This window comes from Arachis stenosperma, chromosome 5, assembly GCF_014773155.1.
Source record: "Arachis stenosperma cultivar V10309 chromosome 5, arast.V10309.gnm1.PFL2, whole genome shotgun sequence".
In the NCBI taxonomy this organism is placed as follows: domain Eukaryota; kingdom Viridiplantae; phylum Streptophyta; class Magnoliopsida; order Fabales; family Fabaceae; genus Arachis; species Arachis stenosperma.
In genome coordinates this window covers 138,336,436-138,352,755 of record NC_080381.1, presented here as the reverse complement: position 1 = coordinate 138,352,755, position 16,320 = coordinate 138,336,436, and the positions used below count along the sequence as shown (strand labels likewise).

The 16,320-nt window shown below is 35.0% G+C and overlaps 1 protein-coding gene across 1 annotated transcript; it reads left to right on the top strand.

Moving 5' to 3' along the window:
• The first annotated feature begins 10,330 nt into the window (after positions 1-10,330).
• Positions 10,331-11,543, top strand: LOC130979067 (1-aminocyclopropane-1-carboxylate oxidase homolog). The gene has a single exon (XM_057902427.1). It carries the CDS (start codon positions 10,869-10,871, stop codon positions 11,244-11,246), a length of 378 nt encoding a protein of 125 aa, XP_057758410.1. The 5' UTR covers positions 10,331-10,868; the 3' UTR covers positions 11,247-11,543.
• Positions 11,544-16,320: the final 4,777 nt, after the last annotated feature.

Here is a 16,320-nt window from a genome sequence, read left to right as displayed (position 1 = left end):
TTTGTTTATATTTGCTTTAATAGTTATACTACTATCTCTTTTGCGAATCAATTTTTAGAAAATGTTTTACTAAAGTGATGTTGAATTGCGTCTATCACTGTTGTAGCTTTGTGAACCTGTGTGAATCAACAAAAGAAGAAGAGTACCCTATACCAAACATTTATGGCACCATTTTGAATATGTATCTAGATTCTTAGTCAAGGTGCCATTTATTACTGCTGCAATGCAATTGATGATTGAAAAAAAATAGAAAAAATAAGATCATATTTTAGTTAATCTGTAAGCTCAAGAAATGTAATATAGGAATGTAAGAAAAGTTTTGTGCAGGGTAATGCTGTTTGTTTGTTTTAACTATTATTAAAAATCAAATAAAATGTTGTGATATTTTTTCTTTTTCTTCTTTCATTGTTTTTAAGGTATTCATTTTATTTGGCCAAAGAAAGATAATTTCTCTGCCAACTAACTAATTCAATTTTCATGCTTAAAGTTTCTCTTTTTATATAGATGATGCGATTTGCTGTTTTATTGTTGTGATTAGTTCCATCAATACCAATAACGAAAATTTGTATGTTTTATGCCTTATTTACAGGGTTATCTTGCACAAGTGTTTGCCTTTCATCCTATCATCACAGATGTTAAAATCTCTAGATATATTCCCCTTATTTAGTGCAAAAATGTTCACTTATATTTTGGAGTATCTATGATCTTCTTAGTGCATATTTGGGCGTCATTATTTTATTAAAAAAAAATATTTTTTCAATAAAAAGATTTTTTTATTTTTTAACGTGTTTGGTAAATTTCTAGTAGTAAAAGTAAAAGCATTAGTAAAATAAAAAAAAGATCTTTTTTGAGAAGCTGTAATTTACATCTTTTCTTAAAAGATTTTTTTTCCTTAAAAAAAATATTTTTCATGTAATAAATAAACAAAAAAGTACTTTTAAATTGTTATACCCAAACATAATTGATAGATAAAAAGACCTTTTTACATGAGATATCCAAATATAAAATTATTTTTACTTCTATAAGATCTTTTAAAAAAAGATAACTCGAAAAAAGATCTTTTCTTAAAAACTCACCCAAACAAGCTCTTAAAGTTGTACAAAATGACAAAATGTATGACAACGAATGAAATGAAGTAAACTAAGTATCAAATTTCAAGTATAACTATTAGAAGAAATCACATGATGAAAATGTTGGGAATAAGACACCATTCCCCCTTGAGAAAATACCTTTGACAGAGAAATAAAATAGACACAATCACAACACAATAATTTAACGTGGAAACTCCAATTACCGGAGAAAAAACCACGGCCGTTGTCAAATGACAACCAGAGAATATCACTATGTGAAAATTGTTACAACACATAGACTTCCTTCTCTCACCGGCACCCCAGTACACCCACACTCTCTCAAAGCAAATATCTAACTACATCTCACAACACTCTCTAATCAAAGAGTATAGAGAAAAAGAAAAATCAGATACAAGCTTAAAGTATTTCTGACTGGTGCAAAAACAAATGGAGAACTTAGCCTCATATTTATAGCCTAGGCCACCCACTCCATTTGCTATCCTAAGCAATGTGGGACTAATTCAACCAAATCCTAACAGAAAATATACAATTTTAGGAGGAAAAAAATAATGGGAGTATGTCAATATGTGTGTTTGATAGAGTGTTTCAATGTCTAAATAATTTTAAAATATAATAAAGAAAACCCGATCACTCAAATGCTTTCTAATTAACTTAAATTTAACTCACAAGTTTAGGACTTCTCTCTAAACAAGTATCTATGTTAAATCAATATATTAATTTTAGCCTAAGTGCATGTTCTAACTAGCTATATATCTTAATATATTAATGTCTTAAATTTGTGGACTCCAGCTCTGATTTTTAAATGAAAAATTGCCCTCAAAATTTTGTTGCTCATCAAATCCTGATTTCAAAAAGGAAGATCATGTTCAAATTTTGTACTTTTATTTTTATAACTAAGAATATGAATATGAAATACAGTTGAGTTTGAGTGCAATTTAGTGATAAATATGGTGAGATGCATTGTATTTTTAACTATTTAATATTGAGTTACATGTGCTGCACTAAATTGTATACAATTGTATTTGAAGTTGATAAATGAAAAAATATACCATGCCTTTTCTTTCTTCTTTTTAATGTTGAATTTTTTTTAAAAAAATACCATAAATTTAGCCATTGTGTGATATTTATGCAAAATCAAATGGACCGCAAATAGCAGCAAATATGCTTTCAAAGCAAAAAATTTAAAAATGCTTAAATTGTAATGTAGTAATTAATTGCTGGAGGGATAAAATAATTGACAAGAAACTCTCATTTCGATTATGAATTTATAAATGCATGTGATGATTTTACTGTATTAATAAAATCTATCATAAAAGAATTTTGCTAGGAACCAAGAAGAGTCCAGCTAACAACAAGCTAACAAATATTTTTGAATTATATTCTATACTAATTAATTATCATTAATTAGTGATTATTTAAATTTTTTTAAAAGATACAAAATTAATGATTATTAATTGACTCTTTTTATTCTAATTCACATTTTATCATTTATTACACAAATTCTAATTCCTCTTTTCAAAAAAAATTTTGAAACTCCAAAAAACAAAAATACTGAAATATAAGATAAATAATCATCAAAATCCTAAGAAAAAAATATTCAAAACATAGGAAAAAGAATAATCCAAAACTAATAAAAAGAATAATCCAAATCCTAAGAAAAAATATACAAAACATAAAAAAAAAGAATCATTCAAAACTAATAAAAAAAATCATCCAAAATGTAGAAAAAAGAAACATAAAAAACTAGTTAAAAAAATCATTCAAAACTAAATAAGAGGAGGAGAAGAAGAGCCGCATAATGGGCAACAACGACATTTTGGACGACGTTGCGTAAACAGTAGAAAAACTTGCGATGGCGCCATGAGTATGACTTGGACGGAGGAGGTTGGTGCTTCTTTGCTCTTTGGATGAGAGCTCCTAGGAACAGCACCGTGGAGGGGGAGAGAGAGTGAAGACCGTTCGGTTTCTTCTCAACATATCACTTCAAATCTGATTTTGGTATTAAAAACCATTAATAACAAATATTTTAAATTATAAATAAATAAAATTAATTAAAATAATTATAATTAATTGAGTTATTTAATTTTTTGCTGAATTTTGGATAGAAGAGTCCTTAATAAAAAAAACTAACAAATAGATTCTTAAAGATGACTAACCATAGACACATTTGATTCTTCTGTCAAAATTTTTTGTAAACATTGATAGTTGTAACTTGAATAGGCATTTGTAACTAGAAATTAGGAATGCCAACTGGCATAGTTAATCAGTTAGAGATTATAGCTAATCAGTTAAGTTAATGACTCTTTTATTTTTTTCTTTTAGTTTGTATATAAACAGAATGTCAAAACAAGGGAAATTACTAATTGAACATTTTTCACATCAACATCACTTTGAGTTCAATTCCCGTTCCTTTCTCTCACTCTTTCTCATCACATACTCTCACATCTTGCTTCACCATGGATGAAGCTTGATTCCTCATCTCCAATCTCTTCGCCCTCTATTCTTGGACTTGCACGATAGAGTTTGATGAGAGCATGACCCTCTCTTTGACGCGTTTCCACATGGTGCGGTGAGCGTGGAAGGGAGGTAACCGCTCCGATCAACGAGACCAAGAATAGAAGATTTGAATCTGGCAACCGAACAGATTCTTGAATTCGTCAATTGTGTTCTTGAATTTCATTTCCTTTCATTTTCCCCCTGGTAACCGCTCCGATTTCTTTCATCTCGAAAGATCCCCTTCTCATTTTCTTCAATCCCTAAACTGCAATGGATAACACTCAACCGTTGAATCCCAATGTGATGGATGCTCAATCAATTGCGAATTTTTTGAAACAAATGTCAGCAATTCAAGCTCAGATGGCGAGAAATTCAGTCAATTCATAGCAAGATCCAGCGAGCCCTTACTTTCTCCATCCGAGCGAAAGTCCTGGTAATCCTCTCATTCCAGTTATTTTAACTGCAAGCAATTACAGTGCTTGGAGCAGAGCCATGTTGTTGGCCTTGAAGTCAAAGAATAAGCTCAAGTTCATTGATGGATCAATCACAAGGCCGAATGAAAACGATGCGCTTTTTGAAGCTTGGGAGAAATGCAACACTTACTTAGTGTCATGGATAACGCTATCATTGAGTCCTGAAATTTCAACGAGCGTGATTTGGAATAATAACGCCTCAGATATTTGGAAGGAACTGAGGAATAGATATTATCATGGTGATAAGTTTTGGGTGGCAGAATTGCAGGAAGAACTATTTCAATTGAAACAGGGAGACGCTACTGTTACAGCTTATTACACAAAGCTGAAATCTCTTTGGGAGGATTTGAACAATTTCAGACCCATTCCTGATTGCGTAAATTGTACTTCTGTGTGCTCATGTGGGTTGAATATAATCAGAGAGCATAGGCAAGAGGATTGCACCACCAGGTTTTTAAGAGGACTGAATGACCAATACGCTAATGTCAGATCCCAACTAATGCTGATGAATCCCACACCTGACATTGATGCTGCCTTCTCCATGTTAACACAGCAGGAACGACAATTCAATGAATGCAATGAATCCAAGGTTTTCTTTAACAGATCCATGCAATCGAACAATGAAAGCAACCGAGGGAGAGGCAGAGGGAGAGGTAGACACCAGGCTCCTGGCAGAGGACGAGGAAGCAGAGTGCAATGTACATTCTGTGACAAGACCGGCCACACTATTGAGACATGCTATAAAAAGCATGGTTTGCCGCCTCACTTGAGGCAAAGGCAAATCAGTAGCGTCAACTACATTGCTGCTGAAGCACCTGCTGAGAAGAGACTTGATGATCTCAGCCAATGCAGCCTAAGCAACAGTCAGAAGGAAGTTGGTGATTCTACAAGTTATGAACTCTCTTCACACCAAAAGGATGCAATTCTGCAATTTCTCAAAGGACAGGAGGCTCAGCAACAACCTCAAGTCACAAATCAGGTTCAATCCACCACAAACAATACTCCATTGATTCAAGGTAACACTGTCATTTTAAAATACAGTAGCAACATTTCAACCTTTGTTACTGCTAAATCTCACCTCTGGGTAATAGACACAGGGGCAACTGATCATGTCACTTTTAATTTGGACGATTTTCAATCATATCAAGAAATCAGTCCCATGATTGTTAGAATGCCTGATGGTAGCCATACGACTAGTAGCATCATTGGCACCATAAGGTTTTCTAATCAATTATACCTTTCAAATGTGCTTTTCATTCCAAACTTCGATTTCAAATTAATTTCTGTGTCAAAATTAACCAGCAAGTTGAAGTGCAAAATGCTCATAGATGACAACTTATGTGAGATACAGGACCAAGCTACTTTGAAGAGGATTGGAGTAGCTAAATGTGCTGATGGTCTCTATACATTGGATAAGCAATTTTTCTGTTCTGCAGCTCACAAAACTGATTTCACACACACTTCCAGGCACCCATCACTTACATTCACAGCAGCTGTCACTACTGATGACAATTCTGCAGCTTACACATATATCATAAATGCCTTATGGCATACTAGATTAGGTCACATTCCACAGCATAGACTGCAAATAATGCATAAAACTCATCCCTTCATCAATTGTAATGAACAAATAAATCCATGTAACTCTTGCCATTTAGCAAAGCAAAAGCGATTACCATTTTCATATAGTGCTTCTGAATCTCTTAGCTGTTTTGATTTGTTGCATCTTGACATTTGGGGTCCTATATCAACACCTTCCATTCATGGACACAAGTACTTTTTAACCATTGTGGATGACAAGAGTCGATACACTTGGATACATTGCATGAAAGCCAAGTCTGAAGCGTCTGACCTTGTTAAGAATTTCATTGCAATGGTTAAAACCCAATTTAACAAAACTGTAAAATGCGTGCGAACTGATAATGGCCCTGAATTTCTCTTAAAATCATTCTATGCATCTCATGGCATCTTGCATCACACATCTTGTGTTGAAACCCCCCAGCAAAATGGTATCGTGGAGCGAAAACACCAACACGTCTTAGAGGTGGCAAGAGCTATACTATTTCACTCATCCATGCCAAAATGTTTTTGGAATTTTTCTGTCAAACATGCTGTGCATCTAATCAATATCCAACCAAGTGAATTTCTCAAAAATAGTTCTCCTTTCAACATCCTTTTTAATAAAATACCAGATTTAAGCAATTTAAAGGTATTTAGATGTTTAGCATATGCATCAACCCTTACTAATGGCAGAACAAAATTGGATCCGAGAGCCAAGAAATGTGCTTTTTTGGGCTTCAAGGAAGGGACAAAGGGATTCACTCTTATAGATTTGCAATCCAAAAATATATTTACATCTAGAAATGTTATTTTCTATGAAAACCACTTTCCATACTCAACTTCAGAATCTGATTCAACCGATAACCCAAAAATATCAAATGCTGAACTTATCCAACATTCACAAAAATCACAGCTCTTTCGACATAATTTTGACGATCCTTTTACCGATGACACATACAACACAGACAACTCATTCATGCATTCATCACACAACACATCCAATTCATCTCATCATATACATCATAATGCACCTATTGCAGATCACACATTAATACAACAAGATTCATCACAATACATCTCTGCACCTGTCACTATTTCACAAGCCACATCACATTCTACTAATCCTCATGCATCACCTGCATCTAGCATTCATCATGAATCACCTGCACCTAACTTCACCTCAAGTGTTGTTAGAAGATCTGCCAGAATTAGAAAAGTACCAAATTATCTCAATGACTATCAATGCCACATAAATACCACTGCTACCAATTCTCTTTGCAGGCATCCTATGTCACAGGTCATCTCTTATGATGCACTTAGTACAAAACATCGAGCGTTCTCTTTGGCCATTTCTTCAAATATTATTCCTAGTGACTATGAGCAAGCTGTTGTTCACCCTTGCTGGAAAGAAGCCATACAATGTGAACTGGAGGCACTGGAGAGAAATCATACTTGGAAAATCACCACACTCCTATCTGGCAAGAGAGCCATCGGTTGCAAGTGGGTGTTCCGAATCAAATATCATCCTGATGGGACCATTGAACGCCACAAGGCCAGACTAGTCGCAAAGGGCTTCACACAAATTGAAGGAGTTGATTTCATAGACACCTTCAGCCCTGTTGTTCGAATGTCAACCTTAAGAGTTGTGTTGGTTTTGGCCGCAGCAAAGAAGTGGCACATCAAGCAGTTGGATGTAAACACTGCCTTCTTACATGGAGAGTTGAACGAAGAAGTATACATGAAGCTACCCCCTTGACTGCAGCAACCAGGATTAAGCCCGAAGTCAGTGTGCAGGCTTGAGAAGTCCTTGTATGGTTTAAGACAAGCAAGCAGGCAATGGAACTTAAAGTTGACTGAAACCTTGAAATCCGATGGTTTTATCAAATCAGAATCTGATCACTCTTTGTACACCAAACTCACCACTCATGGCATCACTATTATTATGGTATACGTAGATGATTTGGTACTCACAGGAGATGACCTTGCTGCAATTGAGTCTATCAAGCAACTGCTGGATCAGAAGTTCAAAATCAAAGACTTGGGGGATGTAAAGTACTTTTTGGGTATGGAGGTCGCTAGATCTTCGAAGGGCGTTCATCTATGCCAACGCAAGTATGCCATGGATATTCTCAAAGACTTTGGATTCTTAGAGTGCAAATCAGTAAGCACACCTATGGATTACACCACTGCTTCAAAGTTATCTAGGGAGAGTGGGACTCCACTGGAAGACAAAACTGGATACAGACAGTTAATTGGCAGGCTTCTGTACCTGACCAACACCAGACCAGACATTGCCTATGCTATGGGAAGGCTCAGTCAGTTCATCGATTATCCCACTGATATTCATATGCAAGCAGCTTATCGTGTCTTAAAATATTTGAAAGGTTGTCCCGCTGTTGGCCTTCTCTTCTTGGCAGATAATGATCTTACTCTTACCGGATTCTCAGATGCAGATTGGGCAACTTGTGCTGACTCTCGCCGGTCAATCACTGGTCACTGCTTTTATCTTGGTAAGTCGCTGATTAGTTGGAAGAGCAAGAAGCAGAGCACAGTCGCACGATCCTCCTCTGAAGCCGAGTATCGGGCACTGGCGCTTGCAACTTGCCAAGCACAGTGGCTCTCCTACATAATGAAGGATATTGGACTCCCCCTCACGAAACCAATTACACTCTTCTGTGATAACAGATCCGCCATTCACATCGCCACCAACCCAATTTTCCATGAACGAACGAAACATATCGAAGTCGACTGTCACACTGCCAGGAATCAACATCTTTCAGGCCTCACTCACCTGATGCCGGTCTCGTCCTCTAACCAACTCGCCGATTTCCTCACTAAAGCTCTGGCTCCAGCACCCTTCAACAGCAACATTGCCAAACTAGGACTTCTGGATATTTATAGTCCTAGTTTGCGGGAGGCTGTAACTTGAATAGGCATTTGTAAATAGAAATTAGGAATGCCAACTGGCATAGTTAATCAGTTAGAGATTATAGCTAATCAGTTAAGTTAATGACTCTTTTATTTTTTTCCTTTTAGTTTGTATATAAACAGAATGTCAAAACAAGGGAAATTACTAATTGAACATTTTTCACATCAACATCACTTTGAGTTCAATTCCCGTTCCTTTCTCTCACTCTTTCTCATCACATACTCTCACATCTTGCTTCACCATGGATGAAGCTTGATTCCTCATCTCCAATCTCTTCGCCCTCTGTTCTTGGACTTGCACGATAGAGTTTGATGAGAGCATGACCCTCTCTTTGACGCGTTTCCACAATAGTGTTACTAACAGTGTTACTAATAGAATGGCATGGCGGTTAAGTTATATATTGGAATAAAACAAAAAGTTGAAGATAATTTAGTCCTTATTGACTCTCAATCAAATACTCCTTTTGATTCCTAATTTTTCTAAAATTTTCAATTTCACACTTTTCTTCTAAGTCTTGACCTATCATTCTTCAACCATGGTAGTTTCTTTGTGCCACTGTGTAGTCCTTTAGGGCCAGCTTGAGCAGATTCATTGTGAGCAGGAATTTCTCCAAAAAGATATCCAATATATGGATCATCTTCAACCTCTTTTGCAGCATTTTTCTTAGCATCTGTCTTCTTTGTAGTTATACTTCTAATCCCCAAATCCTCAAACCTCACATTTGACACTTTTCTTGAACCACTAACCTTTTATTTTTCTACCTTCTTCCTCACCTTAGTTGCATTATATTCTACCAGAGTCTCATATTCAGTTTCTTCACACCATTGGAACCACATGAAAAGAAACCACAACTTTTCAAACACAAAATTATCTAGAGGATGAATATGATAACAGCACATATCGTCTTCTACAACGTTGCAAGATCGTCACAAGAGTCACTAGTTTTGGAGGAAAGTTTTTATGGCCTGTTAGGATTTGTGGGTGAATGAAACGACGTGGGGAGGATTAAGGAAAATTTCTAAACTTAAAAACGTGGAGGAGAATTGCTCGAAACAACATTTTCATTCCTAGCTAGCACCAATGGACACATCACTGTTAATAACAGTACATATGGCTAATTTCGTTTCGTTTTGTATTAACACTTAACAAAAAAATCGAACGTGTTTGATGTCAGTCATCCTTGAGGCTCTATTTGTTTTTTTTTTTTTTTCTTAAAAGATTATGCAAATCTTCATTAATTTAATTGTCACTTTACTTTAAGTATTTTTGTAACAATTCCACTTAATATCATTAAATATCAATAGATTGATTGATTTATAACATAAAATATATAAGAATAGAATAATCTTTTAATAAATAAAATTAATAAAAATATAGTAAGACAATTTTTTTATAAAAACACTTAATAATTATATTAAACTATTCATAAAAAAACGAAATTGATGTGATATGCATTACATAATACTTCATATCATTTGATTTCACACATCAACCATTATATATTACTTTTAAAAAAAAAATTTCATATATAAATATTCAAAATATTAACAAAATTATTTATTAAAAAAATTAGTATTATATTCATAAAAAATAAGTTTTATAAGACAAAAATACGCTATCTTTATATTTTTGAATTTTTGTTGATTTCTAAATAATATTAACTAAAATTTTTAAATTACCTTTACTCATTATCTTTAGCGTCAGACACCATCTTCATTTTTATTTTCCCATATCTCAAAAGACTCAAACTGTCACGGTCCTCCATCACGACCATTTTAGCCACCTTTGACACTGTAACAATAACCACACTGCCACCTGTCCACCACCACTACTAAATCCATTTTTTAACTAATCCATACATTCAATATAACCCAATTAAAAAAAAAAATCGGGATTCATTCTGTTCTGAGTCTCATATCTGCAACCCGGTCTCCTCACCCACTCACATCCGCTGCAACTGCAACTCGGTAATATTTGATTCAAACTAGATCTGGTAACATGATACATGAGCAATGGATCCATTCTCGGTTGCTAACTTTACAACTCTTGCGGATTCATCCATCCCACCAATTTGAACCAGCTTATCCTTTAAATTCATGCTTCATCCATCCCTTTAATTTATTCCCACTATCATCGGTTTTATTATTTCTTTAATATATTTTTAAATTTTTGGTTTAGTTGTTTACTGATTTGTTGTTAGAATTTTGATAGCACTAGAAAAGATGGGGCTGGATAGTGTAAACATTACATGCAAGGTTTTAAATACTATGAATTAAGCTCTTAATTGAATACAGAAATTTTATTGAAAACAGAGGAAACATGATGGAAGCAGATCATGAAGATGGAAGTTATGATAGGAACAAGGAATTAAAGCTTCTTGATGAAACAAAAGCAGGTGTGAAGGGTCTTGTTGATGCTGGTTTGACTAAGTTACCAAAGATATTCGTTCATGACGGCCATAAAGTCAACATTTCTTCTTCTTCCTCTGCTACCAATGTTAGTATTCCAGTTATTGATTTGGGATTACTACACGAAGAAGGTAATTCACGCCATGAGATCATTCAGAAAGTCAAAGATGCGGGTGAGAAATGGGATTTCTTTCAAGTGGTCAACTGTGATATTCCACCATGTGTTTTGGATGAAATGCTTGATGGGGTACGTAGATTTCATGAGCAAGATGCTGAGGTGAAGGGATAATTTTATTCACGTCATATTACAAGGAGAGTGTTCTACAACACCAACTTCAATTTTTAGAAAGCTTCAGAGGTTAATTGAAGGGACACCCTCTCTTGTCTATTGGCACCAGGGCCCCTTGACCGTCACCAACTCCCTTCCATTTGCAGGTATATGGAGAAAGACTAGAACTCTAGCCTAGTTGTTGATTTGGTAGAGACTCACATGTATTTTGTCATCGTATAAAGTTGATAATTGAGAACTGTAAGATAATTTGATTTGATATGTTTGCAGAGAAGTAACAATTAAGTACTTAGATCATGTCAAGAAACTGGCACTGACTCTGTTAGAAATTAGAATTGCTTTTGGAGTCATTAGGCCTAGAACGTAGTTACTTTAACGACATAGATTGTGAGCTAAAGGGATTTTTATGCTTGGACATTATTACTCTCCTTGCCCTGAGCCTGAACTCACTTGGGGGTTGGTGCACGAAATTGTGATCATTACTTTTCACAAATTAATTAATCCCTAGTAATGGTCCCAAAAACTTGGTGCTCAATACCATGGCATAAACACAACTTCGCACAACTAACCAGCAAGTGTACTGGGTCGTCCAAGTAATAAACCTTACGCGAGTAAGGGTCGATCCCACAGAGATTGTTGGTATGAAGCAAGCTATGGTCACCTTGTAAATCTTAGTCAGGCAGACTCAAATGGGTATGGTGGTAAACGCATAAAACATAAAGATAAAGATAGAGATACTTATGTAATTCATTGGTAGGAACTTCAGATAAGCGTATGAAGATGCCTTCCCTTCCGTCTCTCTGCTTTCCTACTGTCTTCATCCAATCCTTCTTACTCCTTTCCATGGCAAGCTTAAGCAAGGGTTTCACCGTTGTCAGTGGCTACCTCCCATCCTCTCAGTGGAAATGTTCAACGCACCCTGTCACGGCACGGCTATCCATCTGTCGGTTCTCGATCAGGCCGGAATAGAATCCAGTGATTCTTTTGCGTCTGTCACTAACGCCCCGCCCTCAGGAGTTTGAAGCACGTCACAGTCATTCAATCATTGAATCCTACTCAGAATACCACAGACAAGGTTAGACCTTCCGGATTCTCTTGAATGCCGCCATCAGTTCTAGCCTATACCACGAAGACTCTGATCTCACGGAATGGCTGGCTCGTTTGTCAGGCGAGCACTCGGTTGTCAGGCGATCAACCATGCATCGTGTATCAGGAATCCAAGAGATATTCACCCAATCGAAGGTAGAACGGAGGTGGTTGTCAGTCACACGTTCATAGGTGAGAATGATGATGAGTGTCACGGATCATCACATTCATCAAGTTGAAGAACAAGTGATATCTTAGAACAAGAACAAGCGGAATTGAATAGAAGAACAATAGTAATTGCATTAATACTCGAGGTACAGCAGAGCTCCACACCTTAATCTATGGTGTGTAGAAACTCCACCGTTGAAAATACATAAGAACAAGGTCTAGGCATGGCCGAATGGCCAGCCTCCCAATGAGGGTTCAATCATCAAAACATGATCAAAAGATCCAGAGATTGAAAGATCTCCAATACAATAGTAAAAGGTCCTACTTATAGAAAACTAGTAACCTAGGGTGTACAGAGATGAGTAAATGACATAAAAATCCATTTCCGGGCCCACTTGGTGTGTGCTTGGGCTGAGCAATGAAGCATTTTCGTGTAGAGACTCTTCTTGGAGTTAAACGCCAGCTTTTATGCCAGTTTGGGCGTTTAACTCCCATTTTGGTGCCAGTTCCGGCGTTTAACGCTGGAATTCCTGAGGGTGACTTTGAACGCCAGTTTGGGCCATCAAATCTTGGGCAAAGTATAGACTATCATATATTGCTGGAAAGCCCAGGATGTCTACTTTCCAATGCCGTTGAGAGCGCGCCAATTGGGCTTCTGTAGCTCCAGAAAATCCACTTCGAGTGCAGGGAGGTCAGAATCCAACAGCATCTGCAGTCCTTTTTGGTCTCTGAATCAGATTTTTGCTCAGGTCCCTCAATTTCAGCCAGAAAATACCTGAAATCACAGAAAAACACACAAACACATAGTAAAGTCCAGAAAAGTGAATTTTAACTAAAAACTAATAAAAATATACTAAAAACTAACTAGATCATACCAAAAACATACTAAAAACAATGCCAAAAAGCGTACAAATTATCCGCTCATCAGGGGTTAAGTGCCATACAGGTGTAGGTTTTGTAACTGTTCTTCTACAAGACTAAGTTGGTGGACTTCAAGTCTTTTATGAAAACCAGAGGATTGATGTCACTCCTATTTCTGGTGCTCTCATCACTAATCTTGGTGATATGATGCAGGTGATTATAATAAATTCATCAATGTTTTTGGTAGTGATTTTTATTGTATATCCAATTGTGTATTACTACGTTACTATATACCTTTGTATATAATCTTCTACAAAATTAAACAAACATTTAAGCTCTTTAATTGATCTATTAATGTTTTAGCACTGATTACAGCTAATCACAAATGACAAGTTTATGAGCGCCAAACACGGAGTTCTTGCTCAGAAAGTAGGTCCATGAGTTTTGATTTCATGCTCTTTGAGACAACATGTTCAGGATGAATGTCTAAGAATGTATGGACCAATAAAAGAGTTGGTGACAGAAGAGAGTCCTCCAATTTATAAGGAAATAAAAATGCTGGACTTGATTAAACTGGCGTATACCAAAAAGTTAGATGACAATGTCTCTCCACTAGAACACTTCAGGATATGAAGCATTAAGAATTAAAGATATTCCTGTATGAAAGTATATTAATTACAAACTTTCTCGAGGAATTCTAAAGTGAGAGATTCAACATTTGTTGTTATAGAAACTCTCATGTTTTGTATCTAAATAAAGAGTAATTCTCCACATACAAGTGATTTTCAATACAAGTCATACAAGTCATTTATATTCACGCCGTTTCATGTTTTTTTTTCTCTTTTTCTTCTTCTTCTTTCTCCGTGCTTCCTCTTCCTCTTCCTCTTCCTCCTTCTTCTTTTTCTTCTCCTTCTCCTTCTCCTCCTCCTCCTCCTTCTCCTCCTCCTCCTCCTCCTCCTTCTTCTTTGTGCCTCTTTTTCTTTTTTTTTTCTTTCTCCGTGCTTCCTCTTCCTCCTCCTCCTCCTCCTTCTCCTTCTCCTTCTCCTTCTCCTTCGTGTTTCTTTTTCTTCTTTTTCGTAATTTCTCTCTTGTTATCATCGTCATCAACACCACCTCTTTCTCTCTCTTTTTTAATTGAAATTTCTTCTCCTCTTTTCGTTTTCTCTTTCTCCTTCATCAAAATCACCAGAAAAAATGAAGAAACATTATTCAAGGTACTGTTTTACTGTTCTTCTAGATTTTTTTTAGATTGTCTTTGTCATGTGCCTCATCCTTAACCAGCAAAATATTAAAAGATTTCAAAAAAAAAATATACTGTCTTTCCCGTTATTGGGTGTATTTCTTAAATCCTTTGGATATATTTCTATAACTGTTTGGGTGTATTTCTGTAATCCTTTGGATGTATTTCTGTAATTATTTGGGTGTATTTTTGTAATCGTTCGGGTGTATTTCTGAAGTTCCATCATCTTCAAAACAATTTCAAAGCTTGATTTCAGAAACTATGAAAATTGAAAAAAGCAGAAGGAGATCGAAGGCAAAGAGAGAACGCTTTTCTATACAAATCATACAAATCATTTATATTCACGCCGTTTTCACATTTTTTTGTGCCTCTTTTTCTTCTTCTTCTTCTTCTTCTTTCTCTATGTCTCTTCAGTAACGCGCATATTAGGCCCAACTTATAAGACTTGTAAACAAAAATGACTTATATGTGTAGCACTCCTCCTAAATAAAATTCATTTGGTGTATGTTAAAGTAGATTATGCGAGTCATTTATACAAAATATCAAATAAGGGGCTGTACCATCATAAGTTCCATGAACTGAGATATTAAACCTCTCAAATCTTAAAAAAATTTAATTTTGATACACTAACATAGTTGATTTTTTATATATTAATAGTATAAAATATTTTATATAATCATAATAACATATTTATTTTTTTAGATGATTATTCATACCGTCAATAAAAATAGTAGTTATTTTTTATGATTAAGGTAAATAAATATGATTCAAGACAATAATAATGAATTAATAATATTTTAGCCAACATATTGACACATGATAATATTACTATTAATAAAAAATTTAAAATAATTTTTAATAAATACAAAATAAATACATTAAAAATTTTAACTTTTTGTATTTACAATAAAAAAATTTTAATTTATAATCTTTACATGTATTTTTAAGATACAAGTTAGTTATACCATAATAATAATAATAATAATAATAATAATAATAATAATAATAATAATAATAATAATAATATTAAAATATTATTATTATTATTATTATTATTATTATTATTATTATTATTATTATTATTATTACCTTGTAAATTAAGTCCAAATCTTTTGCTCGGTCATACTAAATTTTATTTAATAAATTGTATTTAATTTTAATTAATTAAGAGTTGATCAATTAAATAACATATTCTTAATTGACCATTTTGTTTGGTGACTGAACATAACATAAAGAAAAAGATCTAAGAGAAAGAGTAGCACTCCTCTCTAATAATAATGTATAAATTATTAGGGGGCAGTAACCACTCTAGATACACCTGCTTGTTTAAAGCAGCAGTCTTAACCATTTCAGCCGCTCTGTTTGCTGTGCGCTGGATGAGAACTAAAGTAGATGTCCAATTGCGCTGGAGCATCTCTTTGATTTTGTCAAGCAGATCAGAGTCATTCCTAATCATGCTGGTTGTGCCTCGTGAAACAAGAAGAAACGCATCAAGATTATCAGTTTTACAGATGACCTATTTGCACTCGCAATCCCAAGCCATAACAAGCCCTCTCCAAATAGCATGAAGCTCACAACAGAGAACACTAGAAAGAGGTATACTGGCAGAACAACCTTTTATCCAAATTCTCATGCTGTCTCTAATAATACATCCAAATCCAGCTAATTGCTCATTTTCAAAAATGCTTGCATCGCAGTTCACTTTACAAACATTCATTG

Coding starts and splice junctions, on each gene's coding strand:
- LOC130979067 (XM_057902427.1), top strand. CDS start 10,869: ATGATGGAAGCAGATCATGAAGATGGAAGTTATGATAGGAACAAGGAA.